The 25,655-nt window shown below is 41.5% G+C and overlaps 1 protein-coding gene across 4 annotated transcripts in view; it reads right to left on the bottom strand.

Annotated features, from left to right (window-relative positions):
• ARHGEF3 (Rho guanine nucleotide exchange factor 3) overlaps positions 1-25,655 on the bottom strand; it is a 284,203-nt gene that overhangs the window by 116,620 nt on the left and 141,928 nt on the right. For 3 of the 4 annotated variants that reach the window (XM_044754094.2, XM_070493509.1, XM_014868727.3), the window contains one exon: positions 15,620-15,682. In XM_044754094.2, the coding sequence (XP_044610029.1) occupies positions 15,620-15,682 (63 nt within the window). Of the gene's footprint in view, positions 1-6,347; positions 6,442-15,619; positions 15,683-25,655 lie in introns of all 4 variants that reach the window. The other variant, XM_070493511.1, reaches the window with a different exon arrangement.

The following is a 25,655-nucleotide window of genomic DNA, read 5'->3' as shown; positions in this document are numbered from 1 at the left end:
ATGTTCTCTGACTATATTACTGTATAGATGTGAAAACTAAGTCCCAGAGAGGTGAAGCAACAGGTACAAGGTCTGATAGCTACACAATGACAGAAGTTAAAATAAAACCTAAATCTTCTAATCCATGCTGAGAAGGGAAACATTCACTAAGTGCCCATCCGAGACAAGGCAGTAAAGATACAAAGCTCTACATATGTCCCTCAAACCCATCTGCACTATGGCCAGCGAAGTCCAGGACACCCTCATCAAAAAATGAGGCAGCGTCTTACTGGTTGTCCACATCTAACCTTGGCCTCCTCCCAGCCAGTTAGAGGAATCTTCCCAAAATACAAACTACACTCTTGCTTAATGTCCCCCTCATCCGCACTAGTGACTTCATACTGCTCTAGGAAAACAATCTAAATCTTGAGTGTGTCCTTTGAGGCTCCAGGTGGCCTGATTCCTTTCAATTCTTCTAGTCTCACCATCTACCTCCTACCAGCCACATTTGCCTTCAAAGCAGGATATTCCATCCCGCCACAAGACCCTTGCACGTGCTGTTCCCATGCCACAATTCTTTTACTCTCCCCTTCAACCTGGTTAACATCCTCCCTTCTTTCAGATCTCACTTCCACAGAGAAATCTTCCTTGACCTTTCATGTCTAGGTCAAGGTCTTTGGTTAAATGCCCTCATAGCAGCAGGCTTCTCTCACTTTCAAAGCTTTTATTTCCATTTATTATTTGTTACTATATAAATATATTATGTACACTTGCTATTATATTCTTGTTACTGTGATAATTAATTATTAATTAATTAATGTTCCCTGTTGGACTGTAAGTCACCAGAACCTTGCCTGGCTTGTTCACCATTTTATCCTCTCACCACCAACATAGCGTGAGCGTAGGAGATACTCAATCAACATGAATATGAATGAAAGAATAAATGAGAAAAAGAATAAAAAAATACATGTAAGGTCCTCGGGGACCTTAGAGTCTAGAAACGTCTTCCAAGTCACCTGTACACCAGGAAGCTATTCAACGATCAATGCCACTTATCACAGACCGTTCTAGGAGAGAGGGAAATGACTTGATATCTTTCTTGTCTCAGAAGCATGCTTGCACATCACACAAAATATAATAACATTTCAAAGTCTACTCAGTAAAACGTCATTCTTCTGCCAAGAGCATGAGACCTTACATCAAACTTAAGCTCCCAAACTGAACAAAATCTCTGGAGTCCCAATGGCAATTTTGTTCCTTACTGTGGTTTCCCGGGAGCCCATAAATCAAGCCCTTCATTATGTAACACACAGAGATAAACCTCCCCTCATACCATCCCTGTTTTTAGACACATTCTTCATGACTGTCGCCAGCAGCCGGCTCATTCGTCATTTCAGACACTCCTCCGCTTCCCCACGGGGACAGTGTGCACATGGCAGGCCTATTTCCGCAATCTGACGATAATTTAAATTAAATTTCAGCTTCAACTTCTGGTTGTATTACGGAGAGCGAACATCATCAAGGAACACAGCAAAACTTAAAACAGCAATCTGGCAGAGAACATGGTGAGGCAGTGCATGGATTGGCCAGAAAGAAGAATGATTCTGCTATGGCAAAGAGGGCAGAGCAAAACACAGCGGGTTGTCGACAGCTGTGGAAAAGGCACTTCAGAAACATAATTACAAGCAAACTCCCTTTTCTACGTGAAGGCAAAACAACATGAAATATCGAATGTAAAGGAAAACAATTTACAATTTTTTAAAGCCAAAGTGTTTTCAGCTGAACATATTATTCAAATTTGTGAAAACCAAACCATGTTAAGCAGATATTTTCTCTTTTCTATCTCCTCCATGGAATTTAGTTAATCTCTGTGGCTTTAAGGACATTTAGACAGGTGGCTGGTGATGTCCCTGTCATCTGTGAGCGTGGACATCTTGATCAAAGTGCAGTGGCTCTGTTAGCTGTAGGTGAATCATCTGCCTTTTGAGGTATTTGCAAATAAAAAACCCACCTTTCTTCTAAGTTACTAGCATGATTAAGTTGAGTAGACTATCAGGTCCATTTCTCGGTCCATCAGCATCTCTTATTTAGTTTTCCACTGTCTTTGAAGCTTATAGTCAATAAAAGGCATTTTAAACCACAACCTGTTTTACCTTCTCCAAGTAAGATAAGCAAAACACACAAGGTAAAGGGAAGTAAAGGTGGTGGGTCAGCATGGCACGAGCCCTGCATCACTTTCCCAGGTGAGGCTCTTGCACCAACCCTGGAGGGTGAGTGGGGAAGAATTCTACCCAGGTCCAGCTGGGAGAAACGGCACATTCTGCTTCCTACAAAGCTGGCTCTTCCCAAAACAGCTCCCTCATTTTCGTCACGGTATTGAGATTGCTCAAGATGCAAGGCACACTCTCATTTCAATGTAATCGACAGAGCACACTCCAGGGTGAGATACGAACGATGTACTGGCAGTCCACTGTTTTTAAATGGCCTAGAATACACTCCTGTCCATTAACTCGGACCAACCAGAGATGAGTGTGACTGACAAATCCTTACACGCTTCTCTCCTTCTCTAACCACACGGAGGGCACCAGGAGCAGTGCTCTGCACCACTCAGTAAATACCAGTTAGATGTGAAGGAATTGAGACTTCAAAAGGGGGAATGTTTCTCATTTTAACAGAAAATTTCCGTTCCTACCATTAAGCTGAGAGAGTCCTGCAGCACCAGCTGAGTTAGATGTGAAAGCATTGCCATTAACAATCCCACCGCATCGGTAGAAATCATGTGTACATTCCACAGTGCTTATGTCCTCTTATCTTCAGGCTGATTTATTTTATTAGCTGGTAAAAAGCCTGGCATTATGTTCACTTATCTTGCTTTCTATTCCACAAGGTCTCTGCAGGTAGGCCTTAGTTTTGCCTCTTGTTTTATTGCTTTTCTTCAAAAATGAGGGAACGCAAGTAGGTATGTAGAGGAAGACAGACATTCTTAAAACGTTGCCAAGATAAATCCAGTCGGTGTTTACAGTAACCTTCCAAAGACAGCATGAAACATGAACAACGAAGTGGTCGTTCATTCATTTATCCAACAAATGTTAATTGGACACACTCTGTGCCAGACACCAACCCAGATGTGAGGAATGTGGCAGAAAAAATAGAAGTTAAATTCTAGTGTGGAGAGATACCAATAAATAAAAGACACATAATGTGGCAGGTGATGATAAATACTATGAAGAAAAAAATAAAGTCAAGTAAGAAGAGTAGGGAGTGCTGGAGGGGGTGGGAGAGTGGAAGTGCAGCTTCACACGGGGCAGAAAAAGCCTGTCTAAGAACATACGAGCAGCTACCTGAAGGAAAATGAGGAAGTCAGTCACATGGGTGTCTAAAAGAGCTTTCCAAAAAAGAGAGAACAGCAAATTGCCAAGGCCCTGGTGTGTGAGCACGGAAGAATAAGAGGAGGGCAAGTGTGGTGGGAATGTAGGGAAAGTGAGAGTGGTAGGTGATGAGGTCCAGAAGGAACAACAGGACCTGATGGTGCTGGGCCTCAAGGGCCATTCGGAGGACGCGGCAATGACACAGAGTGAGGAGGGAGACAAGAGACAGCGTGTGAGTTAAGCTTAAAAGAAACCCTCTATCTGCTGTGTTGGGAGCGGACAACAGAGATTTGACAGTAGAAGAAAGGAGATCGGGTGGGAGGCCCCAGGAATCATCCAGCCACTATAGAGATGATGGGGGCCTGATAAAGGTGGTCCAACTGGAGAAAGTGATAATAGTGTGTTTCTGGCTCTATTTAAAGGCGGAGCTGACAGTGATGTTATCAACCAGTCACCCATTGATCATGACTGCTTGGATCTGAATGAATCTTTGCAGAATGAAATCAGCTGAGATATTTTGTTACATACTCCTATTAATTATTACTTACAGAAGTGGCTCATTTAAAAACAAACTTGTTCCCCCTAAAAAGGCACAGCACTTCACAACCCTCTTGTTTTAAGCAACGCATAAACATCATCTTTCTTTTCCCCTTCCTGGTATCATTTATCCTCTATGAGAGTTGCTAAATTTACATTTGAAAAGAATCCATTCAACATATCTTGATTGAGAGCTGGATACACACCAGGCACTTTCTTGAGCACCAGAGAAACATTAGTGCCTAAAATAGACAATACCCCGTCTATGCTCTGTTCCATGTTCCTGGATTATTTTATAATATCAACAATAATTAAGTGCTCACTTGTGCCAGGCACTGTGCCACAGCCCTACTTGCAATTATCTTATTGAATCCTTACAACAACTCTATTATCCTTTCCATCCGAGGACATCATAACACAGAGAAGTTGAACATGCTGTTCCTCACAGGTAGGAAGTGGTGAGGCCAGAATTCAAAACACCAGAAGCAGAACTGTTAGCTTCTACCTTCTCCTGGAGTAAAGGTACAATCCAGAACATGAGTCTCAAGACTTCTATTCTCACTCTTCCTCGGTCCCTTTGGGCAGGACAATTGACTTGTCTGAGCTCCAAGTGGCACATCTACAAAATGAAAAGTATTCAACTAGATAATCTCTAAGGTCCCCCCAGGCATAAAAATCCTAGAGATCTTACTCTGAAACCCAATGCTCTTAGACCCTAATACCCTCACTGTAAGGAGAGCATAGACATAAATCCTACCCACCATATAGTATAATTTCTCAACGTCAGCTTTTGCTGAAAATAAAGTGAAGTGCTTCCCTAACTGAAACTCTGGGTTGACCAGCTAGAAGAAAATAAGTCAATTTCAGGGATACTCCAAGGGAGAAAAATGTTAGCAGCAGAATCTACAGCAAAATTTCTTTCTTTCAAAACCAACCAACAACCTGCAATTACTCCCTTACAGAAAGGTAATACAATCCTGGGTGTTGCTAAGATGTGCCTTCTCTGTGCTTAATTGACTTCTAACAAAATCGAGAGCAGTCCCCACTTGTCTGCAGAAGAATGGGTCTTAAATTGTGCTTCCTTCAGTGTCCTTGTGCCTCACACAGGGTCAAGCTCAATAAATACCAGTTGATTGAATTAGTGCATGAATGACTCAATAAATGCACTCAAAAGAATGAACCAATGAACTCATTAATTCCAAAGTCATAAATATTTCCTTAAATAGAACCTATATAGACCTAGCCAGCAAAAGCACCACTTTCCTCTGCTAAATAAAGCGAAAGAAATACTTTAGATTTATTGATTTTAGTCTTTAGTAGAAGATTCTAATTTTAGAAATTGATATTTTAAGGTGTGTGGGAAGTAAAAGAAATCTCATTTATAGAACTATAAGAGGAAAAAAGTCAATCTGCTCAGGAAAGAATCACAATAAACACCATCAGTTTCCTGAAGGATTTCTAAGGAGTTAACCCAAAGCTGGCATTTTGACCACTGAAGATAAGCCCATGATTCAGTTTCAGATGCTTCACTGTCAATACTAGCCATGGGCGTTGCTCCTAGAGAAACCACCTGCTCATCCTGGGTCGACACTCTCCATGCAATGCTCCACACACGGCAGTGTAAGTCAGACAGCAGGGTGGAGGAAGACACACAAACCACTAGAATTCTCCTGGACCCTTCATTCTTTTCACATTTTTCAGAAGTTACCCAAGAATTTAAGTACCAGTCAAGCAATGTAAAAAGTTTATGCACAGGAAATGTCAAGGGAAATAGTCAACATACCACCTTTTCTTCACAGAGAAGGAGCATGAGATACAACTGAGAAAAGAAAAAAGAAAAATAGCTTCTGCTCTTGAAACAGGAATATATAACCAGATAAAAGATGAGGCTTGATGTAATTACATAAGTCATTTGGGGGAAAACTCAATTAGCTGGGAACGGAAGCCCAGATGGAACTTCCTAACCAAGACTATTTACATAATTTTCAGGTGGACAGACCCTGACTACATTTTAGAACAAAAATCATAAGCGAAAGTATTTGTGAACAATTATTTTCCAGCAACTTTTTACTACAAATAAATTCAGTCAAAATAGAACTAATGATAAACTACAAAATGTTAAAGGCAGTTGAGACGTGAACTTTATCAATTTAATAAACTTATTCTTTCAATTCACAACTACAGTTTCATTTCTTTCTTTTTTTTAACCATGGAAGGCGCGGAATATACTTCTGGATATATAAGTTTAAAAGTTGCAAATCTCTTTATTTAAATGAAGCATACATGATGGAGATAAAATAGCTTTCCCTCTCCACTAATGTTCACAGCCTATTCTGATCTGCGTTTGATAACAGTTTGGTTTTTATTTGTTTGCTTTTCTTTGATGTCCATAAATAGAAGCAGAAAAAAATAGAACAAGAATCTGAACTACAAAAATAGCAATATAATATTATTCACACTTACATTAAAGCAGCAAATGTCCACAGGCACTTCTCTGCATCTACCTTACTACTCACTCTGGAGTGTGAGGATGATCATTGTTTGTAACTTGGAAATACTGGAAACAACAAAGATGCCTCTCAGTGGAGAAATGCATTACAATCATGGAGAATCATGTTAAAATAAACTGTGACCCATTTGTTTTATGCAATAATAGGCAGCAGTTAAAACAATGAGACATATCCCTCACTAGGTGAATGGATAAATTTTGGTACATTCACGCAATGAAACATTATTTCAATGATAAAGATAGAGTTCTCAAGCCACAGAAAGACATGGAGTTACTTTAATGGGTATTACTAAGTGAAAGAAGCCAGCCTGAAAAGGCTACATACTGTATGACATTCTGGAAAATGCAACACTATGGAGACAGTAAAAAGATCAGGGGCTGGGGAGAGGGAAGGATATATAGGCAGAGCACAGAGGATTTTTAGGGCAGTGAAAATACTCTATAAGATACTATAATGGTGGATACATATCACACATTTGTCAAAATCCATAGACTGTACAACACACAGTGAACCCTAATGTAAACTATGGTTTTGGGGTAATGATGACATGTTAATGTGGGTACATCAGTTGTCACAAGATACCACCCTTGTGGGGGATGTTTATAGTGGGGAGAGGTTGTGCATGTGTGGGGGCAGAGGGTATATGGAAACTGTACTTTCTGCTCAATTTTGCTGTGAACCTAAAACTGCTCTAAAAGATAAAAACAATTTTAAAAAAAGCAAGTTGCAAAGTAAAACAAAAAATGACGTTTATGTCCTTAAAAAGCCACGACAAACTAATTTTATATCTCTATTTATATATATAACTATCTGGAAGGAGACTAAATTGATAACCAGGATTATACCTGAGGAGGTAAGTGGGACCATGGATGGACCAAGGAGCCATTATCTCTTTGTTGTTTGATTTTCTAAATGATGGGAATGTATACAGTGTGGCTTGTGTAATCAAAAATATAATCATTTTTTCTCTTTAAAATATTCACTTTATATTTTATGCTAAAGTATTCAAAAGTAAATTACAGGTATCATGACATTCTATCCCTAAATAATTCATCTCTAAAAAATAAGAATTTTTTTATCCTAAAATTATTTTTCTAATAAGAAAAGATCTTCTACTAAACTATTGGGGTAACTCAAGTCATCTAGTTCAAAAAGCTAAGCTGGTCTCAAAGGAAAACCTAACCACCAAGTGCTTATTGTAAGGTCTTCCTAAAAACATTATCATCGTTATCCCTGTCCCTGACTTTTATATAATGATTTACATTCTCTCCTTTAAAACACTAACAGCCTCGTATACCCATAGGTCAAAATCAATTATATTTGTTGTATTTTTTAATTTCAGTCATTTGAATTACTCAAGTAATACAATACAAGGCCTACAATGACAGATGGAGTATCTTAAACAGAGATTCTTAACCTAGAATCTTCAGACCCTCAGAGTCCATGGATAAAATTCAGGGCATCTGTGAGCTTGGATGGAAAAAAAGACATCTTCAGTTTCACTAACAACTGAAATTTAGCACTTCCTTCCAGTATGAATGGAGGCCACAAATCACAGAAGCATTAGCAGATCTGTGACTCTGTCACGACAGAAATCACTATATTTTCAAATTACAGTGTAGTTGCTGTATTTCAAAATATCATTTACTCCTGTTATCTCAGGGAAGGTATATTAATTCTTAGACTGTTGCCAGATCTTGTTATTTAATGCATTAATTAAGAAGCACATATATGTAACTCTTACCACAAATTTGTTTTTAAATATTTTGATAACTGTTATTTCAATATAACTGGGTTTTTTGGTAATTTTATGTATTTTATTTTAAGCACATATAAACAGTCTTTTGGGGCGAAGGGGTGTTCTTAGGTTTCACATGATGCCAAATGTTAAGAACCCCTGGAACTCAGTCACCCCTTCCTGTAACTCCATTCTCCCAACATAACCACTATCAACAATGCAGTTTATGTTCTTCCACGCTTATTCCTGTACATGGACAAATACATATAAATATCTAGGAGCATAATTTATATATTTTGTGTTCTGTAATTGTGTTTTACACTTATATTTTGTGATATATTTATTAGTCTCTATATAATGCAGACATTCATGCTGTTTGCAGCTTTTGGCTATTATAAAAAAATGCTGTAATAAAACTCCTTGTATAAATCTGTTCATATCCTACTTTTTTTTTTAAAATTTCATGATCAGTTCTATTTATGGAACATTTGTGTTCCATAATACTCTCAAATTTAACCATAAAGTTGATTTTGTATTATGAAATCAACAGCGACAATAGCTAGTATTTTTTGTGCTTACTATGGGCCAGGTCCTAAATGCCTTACATGAATTAACTCATTTTAATCCTTACAACTCTAAGGCGGGGACACTGTTATGATTTCAGTTTACAGGTCAGGAAACTGAGGTTACAGAGTAGTGTTCAGCCTCTACGCTCACAAAGTTTGTAATTCTGATGACAAATTTGAACAAATAGGTATTGTCGGAGCATGAGAACCGGCACTGAACATGGGCCCCATCGATGTCACTTTGAAGGAGAGTAGTAAACGATGACTGACGCTTTGTCACATCGTTAACTTCAGTGTGTCTGAAGCTCCTTGGAATTTCTTTGTCACTGTGCTTTTCAAGAGGTGGATCAAAGAGAAAAGATCACAGAGATTATTACAATCCACCACCTAATCAATTACCCAAAGGCAAGATGAAACGTGTTTATGTCAACAATGAGCAAATTTGCCATCAGAGATGGTGGCATCGGAACAGCCTTGGACTCAGCATAGGCTTTGCACCACCCTAGGCCCAAACGACTTCACCGGCAGAAAGAGCAGATCATAAATCCAAAGCGGAAAAAAACGCCGACAGGTTAAACATGAGCATGCGCTAATGATGACTCAATCTCAGGGGCAGACCTGGTCTCCTCGGCGATAAGAGCATTATTAAAATCTCCCACGTAATTCATCAAGGCCTCATGCTGGCCAGGGCAAGGCTAATCTCCCCAGTTAGCAAGTTCCAGAATAGACCAAGAGAAACAAAACCACAGAAACGTTCTCTTTTTTAATTATCTGGACTCTGCTGAGCCGAGATAAAACAACCATGCTGCTATTCTGTGTCTGGTTTAACATATCCTAGCAATGAAACATCTCTTAGCTTAATCGACACAGGAAAGCTTCTTCCCTCTTCTACATCCACTCTTGTGCTTTGAGCATCCATGGAATAGGGTTAGTAATCAGAAAACATAGATAATGGAAATTTGGGGATGCACGTCATAAACCTCAAAGGTGGTTTGCCAATAAAACCAGCTAAATATCCTATGCATCATTCAGCACCAGAAACCATGGAGCCAAATGTCTTCTTTTTTTTTCCTGTCCTGGAGGCAGTGTAGGGAAGCTATGGAACCCAACCACCCTGGGCTTGAATCCACAACAAGCTGGGATTTTGAGCAAATTGCTTCTCTCTCTGAGCCTCAGTTTCCTCACCTGCAAATGGGTATGATAATACCCACAGTCACAGTAAGGTAGTAAGGATTAAATAGATCCCATCCTACCCCTAGTCACGGTCCAGCCACCTGCTCCCGTGGGGAAGCCCCACCACCAGCTACACTACCACCAGCGCCATCCCCGCCAGTCAAGAGAGGGGCCTAGGCCCTGCCAGGGGTGGTGGGAGGGGCTCCTACTAAAGTGGGGGTGTAAGCAAATGTCCCATATCAAGTCACAGACTCAGCAAGGGATCAGCGATGCAATGGAAAGAGAGATGGGCCAGAGAAACCTGAAAACAATCACTCGCTCTGTGAGTTTCCATACGAGATACCCTACTGCTCTGAACTGTATTTCCACCTCTCACTGCCAGAACAGGTATAAACCTGTTGACAAGTTTAAAAACTATTCATTCCCTTTTAGCCAGGAATTTCATATCTTATCCATTTTATCCTACCAATAAAAGATTACACAAAAATATGCTTGGATGCCCATAAGTGTTATTTATAATAGTGAAAAGTTTTAACTTATCTAAATATTCAACGAAGGATTGGTTAAATAAATTTGGTGCATCCATTTGATGAAGTGCTCTATAATTATTAAAAATAATATTCTTGAAGAATATTTTGGGATGTGGTGACATGATCTCGATATAGTAAATGAAAAATACAGGAATAAATTAATATGTGTTCTGATCCCAATGTGCTCATAGAAACTTTAAAAGCTGGTTGAAAATATACATGCTATTTAGGGACACATGTAAGTAGCAAATCTATAGACAGGCAAGGGAGTAACAAATATTAAACTTAGAGCAAGGGATTTGCAGAGGCCTTCAGCTTTGCTATTGAGGGTATATTTCTTTAGTAGCATTGATTGCTACATGGAGTTTTATATTATCCTTTATGCCACTTTGTATGTCTGCAATATTTCATAGCGAAAAATTTTTAAAGTGTATGTATAATGCCAGGAAGGAAATGCATCAAAATGTAGCTATAGCTTTTAGGTGGCATTATTGACGAATTCTATTGTTCACATTTTACAAATTTTTTACAAAGAACACATATCCCTTTTCATCTTTTTGTTTTTATCATTGGAAACTATTTTTATGTGCGCCCCAGAATTTGTTTTGTTTTTTTAAATCTTGGATGTACATTATTATTTATCAGTTTCTGTATAGACTGCATCGCGCTCACCACCATTTGTTTTCTGAGAAAGGACGTTTGGTGCTAAGCGGTACCCTGCATGGCCTTTCCTGGGGCACCGAGAACCCCAGCTCTTCACTCAGGCATCTCTCACCACTAGAATTAAACGAGAAAAGTGCTGTGGGGGAAGCAATGTCCCTGAAGCCATCCCACTCGTATCCTCTGACGTGAGAGGAGATTTGTAGGCGGCTGCTGGGAGCATTCGCCACTTTGCAAGTTGTTCTCAAAGTATAAGGTGCTTTTTTTTTTTTCTGGAATAGTTTGCATTCTACTCTGCTAGGAAACAGGGGGCTCAGCCAATGGATTGGGTGAAGAGGTGGGAAAAAATAGAGACCAATTATACTATCAACTAGCATGGACTCTCCAGTCACAATTCCTTTCTCAGCATGTGGGGGGAGTGGAGGGTGGGAGAATAATTCTTTAGTGATATGTCGACACGCCTTAAGGCCCTTCAAATTTCCTTTGTAAGAGGAACTCTTAACATAGGGTGTTAGCTATGCTCCACGGGGCCCATGAAGTCATACACCAATTCTGTAAAATTTTCTCGAGCTCGGTGCTATCACCAGATTCCCAAAAGAGCCCGTGACAGGCCCCGCCCCCCCCCAAACAATTGAGGATCCCTGTCCTGTAAGAATAAACTCTTCTCTTAGCTTATTCACTCCTATTTGGTCTTTAAGCCCAAGTTCAATAGGAGGTCGGAGAAGAGTTTAGTATGAAAACTCCCTTCCAGGTAACTATCAGAATAGTCATCTGAGGCTTTAAAATAAAGGAAGATGTCAGTGGGAATGTTGGGTGTTATCATCCCTGAGGAGTTCTATACATACTTTTTAATCAAAGGGGGAAAATTTCATCCGTGTTAACATTTCCCAACTTTATGTTACAGATATATTTCTTTAAAAGGGGTATGTGTGTAGACTTCCACATACACATTAGGTGGGCTCACTGTTTTTGGTTAGTTTTGTTTTTAAATCCATTAACCAATAAGTATTTGCCAAGAGCCCACTGTGTACACAGCATTGGGTTGTGACGCAATGGAAATTGACCATGATCCCCAAAAGACCCCTGTACCCCCATCTAGCAACTTCTTGTTCAAAGTACACATCTGGTGAATGTCTTTCCATTTATTAAATGGAATCAAAATTGAGAGTTACTAATATTATTTTCCCAAACCCTCGCATCCTCCACTGTGAGTCATTCATTGGAACCCACCTTTTTTTCAGATACTTTCCACTACACATAGAAACAGCTTCAAAACAACTCTTCAGTAATGCTGCTGGTTAGTTAAGGGACTGTAACTCTATCACCATTTAAAACCGCATTTGAGTAGCCAACAAAGGCCATTCATTTATTAGAACAATTAATATATTGGACTCAGATATTTATTTAGACATTGTTGTCTTTATGGCAAAACATCTTCTGAGTGGCTCCACCCAGCACTTCACTCAACTCAGCTCATCTCCACTGAGTGTCTGCTAGGTGCTGGGCTCTAAAAACTAGTAACACTTCTTGGGGCTGGCCCTGTGGCCGAGCGGTTAGGCTCGCGTGCTCCGCTTCGGCGGCCCAGGGTTTCACCGGTTCGGATCCTGAGCGCAGACATGGCACTGCTCATCAAGCCATGCTGAGGCGGCATCCCACGTGCCACAACTAGAAGGACCCACAACTAAAAATATACAACTATGTACCAGGGGGCTTTGGGGAGAAAAAGGAAAAACAAAAAAACAAAAAGAAAAAGAAACACAAAAAACTAGTAACACTTCCTCCATGGCCACATCTGCATCTGTCACACATCTTGTCATCTTCATATGACTCTGATTATCAGTAAACCTGCAAAACACCAGTTTTCATGTCCCTTAAAAGCTTCTAGGATTCTTCTAACTTTTACAATTATTTTAATACTATGTGACAATATCTGGAGGAAACTCTGCCCGGGATCTGGAATCTGTTTGCCAAGATTCAGGAAAAACGTCAGGCAAATCAGAAAGGAGCTGGCCATAGCTGAATCCCTAAGCATAAAGGTAGATTTCTTTTCCATAAAAGTCTCCTTACTGTGACAAAACATGAAACAAGATAGTTAAAAAAGAGAGAGAAGGAGAAATATCTTCCACAGCCGCACAAGGAGAAAAGACACCAAATTATTCATCACATGAGACTTAAGTGATCTTGATGAGCAGGCAAGGTCGTCAACGCCAGCCAACGCAAAACCAAATCACAACTCATAATTGCAAATTAATCCTTTCATGTAAGAGAGTTTAGTGGTTCTTCAATAAAAAAAGCTTCTAGAGACATGCTTTAGTGAAAAATAGATATAGTTGAGGAAAAATGTATGATGAGGCATGATCTTAGAAACAACCTAGATTAAAGTCTTGCCTAAATCACTACACCTCCCTGGGCTTCTACTTCTTCATTTTCAAAGTGAGGGGATCAGAATATACTATGGCTACGGGCTCTTTAAATTCTGAAAGTCAATGATTCTAACAATTTCCACAAAATTGAAAACATTCAAACACAAAAAACTTGTTACTGATAACAGAAGTTCCATAGACTTCACTTGTCAATAACGAAACATTCAGTAAGTAAAGTAAAACCCAGAAGAACATCATCTTTTTGTCCTGTTACCATGGCAACTTAGTAAACTGGTCCAACTCCATCCATCTGATGGTCTAAAGACTGGAACAAACACCATATGGTGAAATAAAGATGCGCCAGTATGTTAATTAGATGCCAGCTCAGGCTCATTCCATCATGGCTCTTTGCATCATAGAAAACTCTGCAGTAATTAAAAATAACTAAAAAACCATTGTTTTCACTGGTATATAAATGTCATCAGGGCCCAGCCTGGTGGTTAAGTGGTTAAGTTCACACACTCCACTTTGGTGGCCCGGGGTTTGCAGGTTCGGATCCGGGGCATGGACCTAGCACCACTTGTCAAGGTTTGCTGTGGCGGCATCCTACATAAAGGAGAGGAAGATTAGCACAGACGTTAGCTCAGTGACAATCTTCCTCAAGCAAAAAGAGGAAGATTGGCAACGGATGTTAGCTCAGGGCCAATGTTCCTAATAAATTAAATAAGTAAGTAAATAAATAAATAAAGTCATCAGATGAGAACTCAATAATCTGTGTTCAAATTTCAAATTTTCGCAATGGTTTTAAAAGACTTGATCTCAACCCTCTTTTTTTTTTTTTTTTTTTTTTAACAACTGAGGAAACTGAAGTCCAGAGAGGGAAACTCACTTGTCCAAGGTTACATCATTAGTTATAGCCAGAGCCAGGACCACAAGCCAGTTCTTAATTCTTAGCATAGAAGCTTTCTTATCTCACAATGGCTTTTGTGGTCTCTGTAGAGGAGAAAGACCAGGGCCTAAGGTTACACGGATCTACCATGCACAGTGATTAAACTCCAAGGAAGTGCAAATGATGAACAGTCATGCGGACCCAGGGAGAGCCTGAATCCCCATCCACGGCCCCCAGATAATGAGGGCATCGGAGGCCCAGGCAGCCTTCCCAGTTCTATCAGTGGGGAGACAAGTAGGCCAGGTGAAGAAAGCTGCTGAAATTAAGCATCCAGGACACAGCCTGAAAAATCCAAGAAGCTTTTTACCTCTGTCCTCACCAGCACTCAACAACCACATTATTTAAACATCTTTTGCAAACTTCTGCTTTTAAAGGAAAACGCAATGAGGCTCGCATTTGGTAGAAGCCTAGTACCTACCAGGCAATGCGCTTGGTACTCTCACTTTTACTGTTTTATGTGATACTCACAACAGTTCTGTTAGATTGTCTTTTTTTTTTTTAAAGATTTTATTTATTTATTTATTTTTCCTTCTTCTCCCCAAAGCCCCCCAGTTTATAGTATATTTTAGTTGTGGGTCCTTGTAGTTGTGGCATGTGGGATGCCAGCTCAGCATGGCCTGATGAGCAGTGCTAGGTCCACGCCCAGGATCCGAACCGGCAAAACCCTGGGCCGCCGGAGCAGAGCGTGTGAACTTAACCACTTTGCCACAGGGCCGGCCGCTAGGTTAAGTCTTTTCATCCCTATTTTCCAGATGAGGAAATAGACGTGAGGAAAGGTGTCGCACATATGATGAGTGTAGAATCTTAATTCAAACTAAGATCTTATTGAATCCAAGGCCACTCAGTCCACCACACTGCTGGAGACTTCTTCTGGCCTTTGGACCACCCAGCTTCCTGAGATGGGCCCACTCAAAGGGGCACATTCATCCGGTCCATCTTCTGGAACTAGCCTCTAAAAAAGCGCGGCAGCATTTATCTACATTCTACCCAGATGCACTGAGTTCATGATTCGTTTCATGAAAGAAAAGACACAGGCGATAAACAACTTGACTTGGAAGTTTAAGTTGGCCACACAGCTTTCTCCAGTAAAATGAAATGTTTCTTTCAAAAAGAGCTTTACCCAAAGTCACAGCTTCCACAGTCAGAGCCTGAAGCCCACTTAAAGTACACGGCATATTAATAAATACATTCAGGGATGAGAGATGCTCTCACAGTGGGGGTGGTGGGTAGGAAGGATTACACTTACACTTATGTCGAGACTACAAAGGCTAACAGCATCTTCATCTTGGGCACTCTGCTTCCGTTTTCGCTGCAAAACAAACAAACAAAGTTCAAATGTAAACAGGGATTATGGCTTTGATTAAGGAAAGAAAAAAAGCAATCAAATAGCACACGCAATCCTCGTCATTTCTACCATGTTACTCAAACCTTTAACCAAGCTACGTAAATGAACAGTTCTAAGAAAGCCTAAGAAATTATGGGGAACCATCAAGCTCTAGGATAATTGGTTTGTGTTATTATTCTTATTCATGCTGCTACAATTTGTTTCTCTTTTTATTTCCTTTTTTCCTAAATGTCTCCATATATCAAGGCTTAGAAATTTAGATACTAAGTTCAGACTCTAACTTGGAAGAAGAAACTAGACTGGAAAGAAAATCTAATTCACTCAAAGATATTCCATTTTTAGAGCTGCTTTGTACTTGGATGATTTAAATTTGTTCTAAACCTCGTCCAGGGTCCTGAAGCAATCACAGAACCAGAATGCTGGAAAAAAAACTTAGGTATCTTCTCTAACCTTCCTATTTTATAGCCATAAACACCGAGATTCAGAAAAGCCATTACTTGAATTGAAGAAAATTCTGTTTGAAATAAACTTATGACCAAAGTCTAAGAGGTAAGATTGGAAAAATATCCTCTTTATAAAAAGAAAAGAAATTCTATCTACAAACCACAATAAAGCTTACTAAAGATACATCAGCTCTCTTCTGCATTCCAGCTCAACCAACCAGGCAAGTAGTTCTGGAGTCCCTAATTTGTAACTTGCTAAGTCTCCAGATCCAACTTGGAAGAAAGCTACCAAAGGACCGGAATCACTGGCATGAGGTTACAGTGGAGTCCAGAGACATCTGCAGTCTTCAAGCCCTGAAGAAATTCACTTCCTCCTCCTCCTCTTTGAGATCCTGTGTGTGAACACAGGCAGAGATTGGAAAGCAACCAGGGCTGTCCTCGTCTGTCTTACTAAACTGTTCTATTATTTCTTCACTTCAAGTCAGCAAAGATTTGTTGAACATCTACTATGTGTCAGGCTCTGTGTTTGCTCCTGGGATGCAAAGATCAGTAACTCCCACGGTTAAGGAATTCACATTCATGTAGGAGAGACAGACTCTAATATGACCAACTATAATGCAGTAAGATCCAAACATCCTAGGGAAAGTCACTTCACTTCTCTGAGTTACCCTTCCTCAACTCTAAGGTCAGGGCAATGACATTAGCCTCTAGTCTCAAAGATGGAGTAATAAATATGGTAATGCTGGGGGCTGGTCTCATGGCCAGGTGGTTAAGATGGCATGCTCCGCTTCAGCGGCCCAGGGTTTGCCAGTTCAGATCCTGGCTGCGGACTTGCATGCCGCTCATCAAGCCATGCTGTGGCGGCATCCCACATAGAAGAACTATAATGACTTACAACTAGGATATACAACTATGTACTGGGGCTTTGGGGAGAAAAAAAAAGAGAAAGATTGGCAACAGATGTCAGCTCAGGGCCAATCTTCCTCGCCAAAAACAGCTTAAAAATAAATAAATAAATATAGTAATGCATTTTAGAGCATAGCCTGGTACACAGTAGGTGCTCAAAATGTGGGATGGAGGACTCTAGAAACATAGTGAGGGAGTAATTAGTTTGCTCTTGGCGGACATTGGAAAGGTTTTCTCAGAGGAGGAGGCATTCAAATAAGTCTGAAGGATGAATAAGAGTTTGCCAGACAAAGATAGGGGTAGGAGGATTGGGGCCTCTTTTTCCAAAGCCAGCTGCCTAGATAATTAAAACCCAAAGGTAAATGTGGTTCTATCCAGAGAATGGAGTTCTAGGTCCTATATATTATTCCACTTGAGCAGTAGAATGATTTAGAGATCCAATGCCAGGAGCCGTTTCTAAGAATGCTAAATCAGCCATTCTGGAATGGTGCCCAGGAATCTGCATTAACAAGCTCACCAAGCGATTTTTAGGGAGTCAAATATTCCACTCAGGGTCTTTGAGAGGAGCCTTGAGAAGATGCTGATAGCCCCTATTATGCACACTTGCCATTTTTGAGGATGCTTCCTATTTATACAGGGATCAGACCTTTATTGACTCATCATCCAGTTATAATTAAAAGCAGAACTGTGGTGTCGGTGAGCCAATTCACTGGCTTATATTTATTTATAAGGTGACTTTTTGAGGCAAGTAGGACAAGGGGTAGTTCTCATTCTATGGGTAAATAAACTGAGGTCAGGGGAGATAAGCTATTTGCTCAAAGTTACACGGCTACAGTGTAACACTCTGAACCCAGGATTCTAATTCCTAGGGCAAAATCCTTCACATACACCATTTAAAGCATGTTTAGAAAATAGGTTACGACTCATTTGTCATCCGGAATGTCTGGTAGCATCCGCCTGGAGCACTGGACAGAGGATTACACAGCACAGCAAATGGGAGAATGCTGCGATCAATCAGCAACAATGTGCTGGGGTGTGAGAGTGAGAAGGCCCACATCAGCGTCCTGCTGCCCCGGGTAACCCATGTCCTTCCTGAGTCTGGCTTCTCTTGCCTTGAGCAGCTACAGTACTATACCTGGGATCTTGGGAAATGCCATGAGGGGGCTGAGGCTCTGGGATGTTAACTGTCAAGTGGAAATAATGCCGACCAGGTCAGGCTGTTGTGAGGATATGTATATGGCACCTGGAATGAGGCCTGGCACACAGTAGGGGCACAATAAATGGCAGCTCCTGTTACATATCACCCAAACTATAAGCTACACAGACGTATGCTGCTACCTGGTGTGGTCAGATTATATAATTTTATGGGGCTCCAGTTCCATTCCAAGGGCTCAACGATTTTGTCAACACGACACAGTAATAGTAGACTGTTACCCCAAGAAGCCCACACTGGTGAGGGAGAGAGGATAATAAGAGAAGCTCTTTTTCCCACAGGCATGCAGCCCTCTCCAAACCAACTCAACATACTACCCAGTGCTCAAACGCAGCCTCCAAAGCGCCCCTAACCCCAGATGCTTCTGTGTGCCCCAAGTGTCAAATCCAGAAGACAAATGTCCTCTAGTGGCCTTTGTAATTAAACCATGCCCAATTAATCTGGGATAGAATGATCTCCTTAAGAAACCCACACATTTTACAAAATAAAAGCTGCATGGATTACTGAAGTGGATTTTCTTTTGAATTTCCATTACATGAGATGGTGACTGACCCCTGCCAGCCACAGAGAAGGAGCCTGAAGTTTAAACTCTGGGCCTGAAGCAAAAGTTTCACAAAGCATCGCTTAGCCATTTGTTCATTTGCTCTACGTTCACTGAGCGCTTCTGATGTGCAAAGCCCTGCTCTGGGTCCTGGGATACAGCAGTGAGTGGGCCAGGCGTGCTCCCTGCCCATAATCGGGAGTAAAATGAAAACAAAATAATTACAGATTGTGATCTCTGCTGTGCATGAGTCAGAGACTAGCAGGGGAGACCCATTTTAGAGAGATTTTTCTTCTTGTTTTCTGTTTTTTGGTTGACTTTCTCAGGAGATATAAACCCACGAAGGCAGGACTTGGTCTGTCATGGTCACATTCCCAGAACCTGGTGCAGTACCTCGTGCATGACTGATTACCCCCCAGAACAGGATTTCTTGATTTTTTTGTTGATGCCCTTGGTCCTGGCTCCTTTGAGAAGCTTGTCCTCTTCGCCAATGACCCAACTCCTGGAGGGGCACAGGTGGAGGGAGTGGAGGGAAGCACCCGTTCCACCAGCCCCGCCAGCCCAACCAACCCAGAGGATAAAGGGCATGCAGGTGAAACAGCCTCATGCGTGTGCTGCACGCCCTACCTAGGAACTTCTAAATTGCACTCAGCAGTTTCTAAAATATGGGGGAGCTGAGTGCATGCCAATGATCTAAAGAATAATTCATGGAATCAACCACCAGTGGGAACTTCAAGCCCTGGAGACATGGACAAACAAGCATTTCTGAAAGCAGAGGGCAGGACACTATACACTGTATCATTTATAACTCCACTAAAGTGGATTAATAATGATAATAATCAGACTGATGATAATGGCAGCTTTAGCCTATTAAACACTCACTACATGTCAATCACAAAGCTAAATCCTTATTTGCATGATCTTATTTGATTCTCACAGGCACCCCATGAGGTAGGTGGGAACAAGTATTATCTCCATTTTAAGAGGAGAAGACAGAGGCTCAGAGAGGGGCAGTGACTTGCCCAAAATTCTATAATTAGCAAGTGACAGAGCCTGGATTGGAACCCAGATCTGTCTGGCTCCAAGCTATGTGCTTCTCTACTGTGCTGTCCTGTCCCAGAGTCTGGGGGGGCACATCACAGTTGCAGAGAAGATCTAAGAAAGTGTTGAGCATGAGGAATTCAGGAGGAAACACCTTTATACTTTATTCTAATAGAGAACTGGCCTTGAAGACAGTATGTCTGTCTAGACTAGATAATATTTTGTGGTCCTTTCTAGTTTTAGAAGTTATCACTGCCTGCTATCAGGTAGGCTAGGGAATGAGAGATTTTACTCCCTCTGTGCATCAGAAATCATGGACAGGTTACCCAGGGGGAACTGCCTGCATTTACATACTTGGTCTCACAGCCAATTTGAGGACCCACCCTGGTACTCTTGTCAAATATACTGAAGCAAATGCACAGTCCACTTCCCCTTCAACCATGAAAACGAAGCATCTTGGGTGAACCCAATAACTATGCCTTAGTCTGTGCTCTCTCACTTGAGCATACAACTTTAAACCCCAGTGCCCTGTGCTGAGCAGTAGGTCAATGAATAATTTCTGAATGAGTGACTAAAAGAAAGAATGAATAAAGGAGGCCAGTGTTCTTGAAGTGAACCCTTCCCTTCTGCTAACCACCTGGCTGCCAAAATTAAATCAAAACCTCAAAAGCAAAGATCACTGAAGGCTGAAATTTTTCAACCTCAAACTTCCTTGGAGGTTCAAAACCTGCAAATTCAAGCTAAAATTCTTTTTGTCTTTTCTTCTTTTTGCTGAGGAAGATTCGCCCTACACTAACATCTGTTGCCAATCTTCCTCTATTTTGTATGTGGGTCTCTGCTACAGGAGGGCCATGAGTTGTGTAGGTCTGCACCCAGGAACTGAACCCAGGCCGCCAAAGCAGAGCGCACTGAACTCAACCACTAGGCCACCAGGGCTGCCCCAAGCTGAGTGTCTTGCTTTTCAAATAAGAAAGAGCTTTTCCCTTACCAGCAGGGGCATTTATTTTCCTTAATATACACAGATGTGTTAAAAGAAATCACGGCCATTCAGACACTGGTCCAAGTGGGACACTGGTGACTTTCATTCCTCCTAGGAGAAGGAAAGTCAGATGTGTTCAAGGGTGAGGCTCATCCATGACCAGGGCATCTATCCACGCACTACCCTGAGCAACAGCATGGCGACTCAGCCTCTGTGCTCTAGGAGCAAGGAAACCAAGGTTGATAACAACTCAACTGAAAGGAAACAGCCAGCTAAACCAAACCATAAATGAACTTGATGGGCACCTGAACCCTTTGACTGAACACCTAGGTGCCTATCTGGGGCGGGGAGGAAAGGCAGTTACAGAGGGGAATTTCTGGGAACAAAGGGCCTGAGTGTACCGCCTGATTCCTTAGCCCTGCAGGTTACCTATTTAATGAAGGCACTTTCTGGAAACGCTTAGGTGCTGGAAAAACCATCTCATGCTCCCAAATTGAAAAACAACTATCAGGTCCCTTTCTTAATTTGCAACAGAGCAAAGTCTTTTGTGTACTTGGATGTGAGGTCTAACGGAGCTACAAGTATCTCTGGATGGGTCAGGCGGACTCTGTCTGAGACTCGTTACTGTGACACCACCCCGCTATCTCCACCCTAAGCCTTCACTTGTCTTTCTTTTGACCCACTTTCACGATGCATCATTGTTCCCAGAGCCTACTCTGGGGCTATCTCCTTTTAGGCTTGACCACCTTCTGAAAGCATGAGGCCGACATCTAAATCTCATCCGTAAACGGTCCATGAACAACTGCTTTTTCTGTTGCTCTGGGTGAGGCTGTCTGTGAAGAGCACTGACCCTATCCTCAGCTGATTGATTTTCAGAACATCTGGCCCTGTTCCCAGCCCGAAAATCTTACCCTTACTGGGCTCAGCTTCTACTCTCTCTGGAGGTAAATCGTGGGATCCTTTGAGTCTTAGAATCAAAGCAGAATCACCAGGTGCCTTTCAAGACACAAGTGGAGGGAAGTGAATACCTGAACTGGGCACTTGCGGTGAGCCAAGCACTGTGCTCACAGTTTAAAGGACTGTTCCGTTTAAGCTTCTCCTTAACCCAGTTAAGTCAGTATTGTTGTGTTCATTTTACAGAGAGGGAACTGAAGCTCAGGGAGGCTTTAGTGACTTGCTCAGGGTCACAAAATTACTAAATGCTAGAGAGGGGATTTTTCCGTAGACCAGCCTGATTCCCAAACCGTTGATCTTCCTGCCATACAATGCTGTTTTTCTTCTCATATTATTTAAAGACAACTATGTGTTTTATTGAAATTCATATATAACAATAATATAAAATAAATTTAAATATTTAAAACAATATGTGTTGGGGGCTGGCCCCGTGGCCGAGTGGTTAAGTTCGTGCGCTCCGCTGCAGGCGGCCCAGTGTTTCGTTGGTTCGAATCCTGGGCGTGGACATGGCACTGCTTGTCAAGCCACGCTGAGGCAGTGTCCCACATGCCACAACTAGAAGGACCTACGACGAAGAATATACAACTATGTACTGGGGGGCTTTGGGGAGAAAAAGGAAAAAATAAAACCTTTAAAAAAACAATATATGTCTTTAAAACAATATAAAAAGGCTCACAAGGCATTTACCTATATACGTCAAGGAAATTAAAAGCATAATGAGACAGACTTGAGTTCAAAATCCAGCTCTACCATTTGCTACTTGATGTGACCTTGGGCAAGTTACTTCTTTATCCCTTCATTCACTCAACAACTATTTACTGAGGATCTACTACAGGCCAGGCAGATTCTAGGTGTGTGGGATATCTAAGTGTCTATACAACACTTCTATAAGCTTTGATTTCTCCATCATAGGGTTATTTCAAGGATTAAAGGAGATAAATATTTAGAACAGGGCCAGGCATATGGCAAGAGATAAGAAAAGGTAATTATTATTGCTACTGTGGTTATAATTACTGTTACTACTGCTGTCACTGCTGTTTTGTTGTTAGTCCACATTGAGGCAGGCAGGGTGGGCATTAGAGATGGGGGATCCTGCAGGATGATGGATTAGAGAGCTGGGGTGCAGCCTGACCCTCCTCTAACTACCCACGTCACACGGGGTTGCAAATGGACGCTCTCAGGATACCTTCAGTCACGTTTACAGTGTGTTGCTCCCACTCCTTTCAGAGAGACAGGGCAAACGCAAGTCCTGACTTAATTTTAAATGGCTGAGATTGAATTGATTAGTGTCAGAACAGCCTTGTTATTTAATCACAAGGCTTTTCTATTTAATAACCAAGTGACCAGAGCAGCAAAAATGCCCTGATGGAGAGAGTACAGCTCCTGACTTGACAGCAAATGGCCCCTGATTAGTCATTTATAATTATTAAATTCAAACCAGATCTCGAACCTTTTTGATTTATCTCTCCGCTGGCAAACAGCTTTGGTGGTTTCAGAGGCTTTGATGCCTCGCCTTTCATCTGCACCTTCTTTGGGGAGAGATTAGCAAAAGGATTTTGTGTTCTTGTACTTGCCCTTAGCGGGAACTCGATGCACTAAATTCACGTTTGAGCAGGGAAAGGATCCACATTTCGTTTCTCTCTTGTCTGAAGCTTCAGGGGTGAGCAAGAGAATTGAGGGACCCTCTCAATTCCATTTCTAATACACCACTGTTTTTTTCTTCTCCTTATTTTTAAAATGTCCTCCCTCTTTTGCAGTATCCAAGAACCCTGATCTTTTTTCTAGACTCTTCAATGTACTCACGGGTAGAGAACCTGGAAACCATGGTGCTCTCTGCACTATGGGTAGATAAACTTTAATTAACATAATATGCAATTTTGTGCTCAGATGGCATTAACAGTAGTTTGACGATGCTAGGTGGGCTCTATGGTTAGACTTAGTGGGCTCACATCCTACTTACGACATTTGTTTTGGGGGAACCTTAAGTATATCACTTCACCTCTCTGAACCTCAGTTTCCTCATCTATAAAATGGGGATACTAAGGTTATTGTGAGAGTTAAACAGATCAAGCGCGTAAAGGGCTCAGTGCAATGCCTGGTACACAGTGACTGCCACAGAATACCTGCCCTTTAGCTTGTTTGGAAGCAGAGATAAAATCATCTTGGCCAAGGAAAGGTCTTCCTCTCCCGTGGGAAGGAAAAAAAGTTCCAGCAGGCAAGTGGGAGGAGGAGAGGCCCAGCCAGCCCGTCAGTGCCACCACCAGCCCTATAACCAACCAGCAGCCAAAGTCACTGTCACTCCACAAGCAATTACAGACCACTTTTCCCTCCAAAACACTCCAGAACAGAGGAAGAGGGGAGAAGACAGAAACTTGTCTGTCCAGGGCAGAGGGCTGGCAAGTATATTTTCCAGAAAAGACTGTTGCAGAAAAACTCCATTTGGGACACTAAGCTAAGGTGGGATAAGAGTTCATAGTCACAAATTTTCGACAACAAGATGTGACAAGAAGCCCAAAATCAAATTAACCATGGTGCTTTTTTTCTAGGCCTTCTAAAAATTTCTATAATTATTTTATATTTTTTCTACTGGATCTTAAGGTAATTGGATTAATCACAATCCCTAGTTTCCAACACTCTATTATCACTAGTGCTTCCCTGGCCCTCTTTCGTTTGTTTATTCACTTATTTTTAACAATATAATGAACTTCCATTTATTAAAATTGTTCCATAGGGAATGGTTCAAAGCCCTTACCAACAAAAATAATACCCATCTAGTTTCAAGCATGTCCAAATAATTGCTTAATTTCTAGAGAATTACTTCACGTAACCAATCAACTTAGATGGTCCAATTGCCTAATTCAGATTCAAACGTGCTTATCATCCACGATAATATTCGGAACCTGATCTTACAAGGAGAGTTCTCAGTTCTCATTCATGTTTGTGATACTGCCTTTTTCTGTCTAGAAAGACCCCAGTGCTGATAACGCCTTATCAGCCACAGCACCCCATGCATTCCTGACCACTTCCCCAAATGCCAACAGGCAGGCATTTAGCCATAGGGAGAGCAAGGATTCCTTTCGGCCACTGGTCTCTGGACCATCAACCCCTGGGGGCAACTTGCCACACAAAGCAGAGGTGAAGCACGCTGGAGAAATGGGCTGCACCTGCTAAGCCACTCCATCCTAACGACTCATCAGGACATTCCTTTAAACAAAGAAAAGGTTCCCTGGCAGAACTATTCGGTGTTGTCTACCAGATCAGAACTCACAACCCAAGTTGCTATAGTTTCTTTATGGCATATTCTGGCTGCCTAAGGCAGCCCTTTCCAGCCCTCCCTCCTTCCCACTGAGAGGTTTACAACTGTCTGTTAAGAATCCACTGCACGCTGGGTGCTTTCCATATATTACATCAATCCGTACAGCTGTACAAAGAAGTTATTACACAAGAGGAAGCTGAGGCTTAAAAAGTTTAAACGACTTGATTAAGGCTGCTCTGCAAGTAGGTGGACAAAGCCAGGATTTCATATCAGATCTGGCTAACTGTGTGGCCGATACGGCCAGCCACATCCCCTTGGCAATCACGATTCCCTGCACACTTTGGCATTCCACAGGCCAGAAATGCTGGGGAGTTAATGGCATCAGGAGCAGCTCTCAACCTGGGATGGACTGCAGTTGGTAGGTAAATATTCCAGCTTCCTAAAGTTTTGGGGGACAACTCTGAGGTACGGTCTCAGACTTGACTGTACATTGAAATCACCTGGAGAGTTTGAAAAGCTCCCAGGGCCTGGCTCCCATCATTCAGGGATTCCAAACATGAGGAGTTTCAAAGGCTCCCCAGGTGATTCTAACGTGCAGCAAAGT

Source organism: Equus asinus, chromosome 21, assembly GCF_041296235.1.
Source record: "Equus asinus isolate D_3611 breed Donkey chromosome 21, EquAss-T2T_v2, whole genome shotgun sequence".
Taxonomy (NCBI): Eukaryota; Metazoa; Chordata; class Mammalia; order Perissodactyla; family Equidae; genus Equus; species Equus asinus.
The sequence above is the reverse complement of the archived record's forward strand: the minus strand, read 5'-3'. Positions and strand labels throughout refer to the sequence as shown.